The sequence below is a fragment of the Penaeus monodon genome, chromosome 24, assembly GCF_015228065.2.
Source record: "Penaeus monodon isolate SGIC_2016 chromosome 24, NSTDA_Pmon_1, whole genome shotgun sequence".
NCBI lineage: Eukaryota > Metazoa > Arthropoda > Malacostraca > Decapoda > Penaeidae > Penaeus > Penaeus monodon.
The window spans coordinates 25,314,023-25,314,839 of record NC_051409.1 but is presented as its reverse complement, the minus strand read 5'-3'; the positions used below and the strand labels follow the sequence as shown (position 1 = coordinate 25,314,839).

The following is an 817-nucleotide window of genomic DNA, read 5'->3' as shown; positions in this document are numbered from 1 at the left end:
AGTAATGGCGGTATGGGTAATGGCGGTAAGGGTAGTTATGGTAGTATGGGGAGTGGTAGGGGCGGTGGGCGGGATGGAGGGCGTAGCGGTGTGTCACGGCGGCATGGGCGTCGTCCACGAGGCAGAGGGCAGCGAGGGCGGCCAGAGCCAGGATCTGCGGCGGGAAGACAAGTTACTAAGATGATGAGACACTTGGTTCCATATTATGCAAATTAAACAGCACCCATCTTTTCATTCTGAACAGAGTATGGTTAACTAGATCTGCATTTGCATTTCAAGGTTAGCAATCTGAAACCTATAGCACCAGGATCATTTGACCTTTTTTTCATATGACTCACCACAATCTTCGTGGTCATGATGAACGTGTGAACAGGAGTCTCAGCAGCGACAGTTCTGTTCCCGTTCAACTTTCCTCCGCTTTTATGCAGTCCACCTTCCCTCTGGCTCCGCCCACATTATCCTTAAGCCCGCCCACATTTTCCACTCCCGCCCACAACGCTTCCTCTTCTGGCCATTCACCCACTTCCGTTGTAAGTGGATGGATTTCGATGCGGAACAACTGGGCTTTCAGATTTTTAGGTTTGCTTTTACATGATTCAGGGAGAACTGCGAATTCTATTTTCCTCTTATGAGACACAGCTTTATATTTCTATTGACGTACATCATTTGCGTGAAAATGCATAAAAATAAATAACTTCTTTGGATCTCTCCATGTGGCATGTATTACTTTTCATATATATTCTTGTAGTATACACTATGTTTTACTAGCTGAAATTGGTCACATTTTGAATGGGAAGGATTATCTAACAATATCAAT

General features: G+C 45.0%; 1 protein-coding gene across 1 annotated transcript in view; it reads right to left on the bottom strand.

The window, feature by feature from the left end:
• The window catches only part of LOC119588674 (uncharacterized histidine-rich protein DDB_G0274557-like), a gene marked incomplete at its 5' end in the record, with an annotated part of 797 nt that extends 448 nt beyond the window's left edge, over positions 1–349 (bottom strand). The window contains 2 exon segments of the mRNA XM_037937310.1: positions 41–154; positions 339–349. Coding sequence (XP_037793238.1) covers positions 41–154; positions 339–349 — 125 coding nt within the window.
• Positions 350–817: the final 468 nt, after the last annotated feature.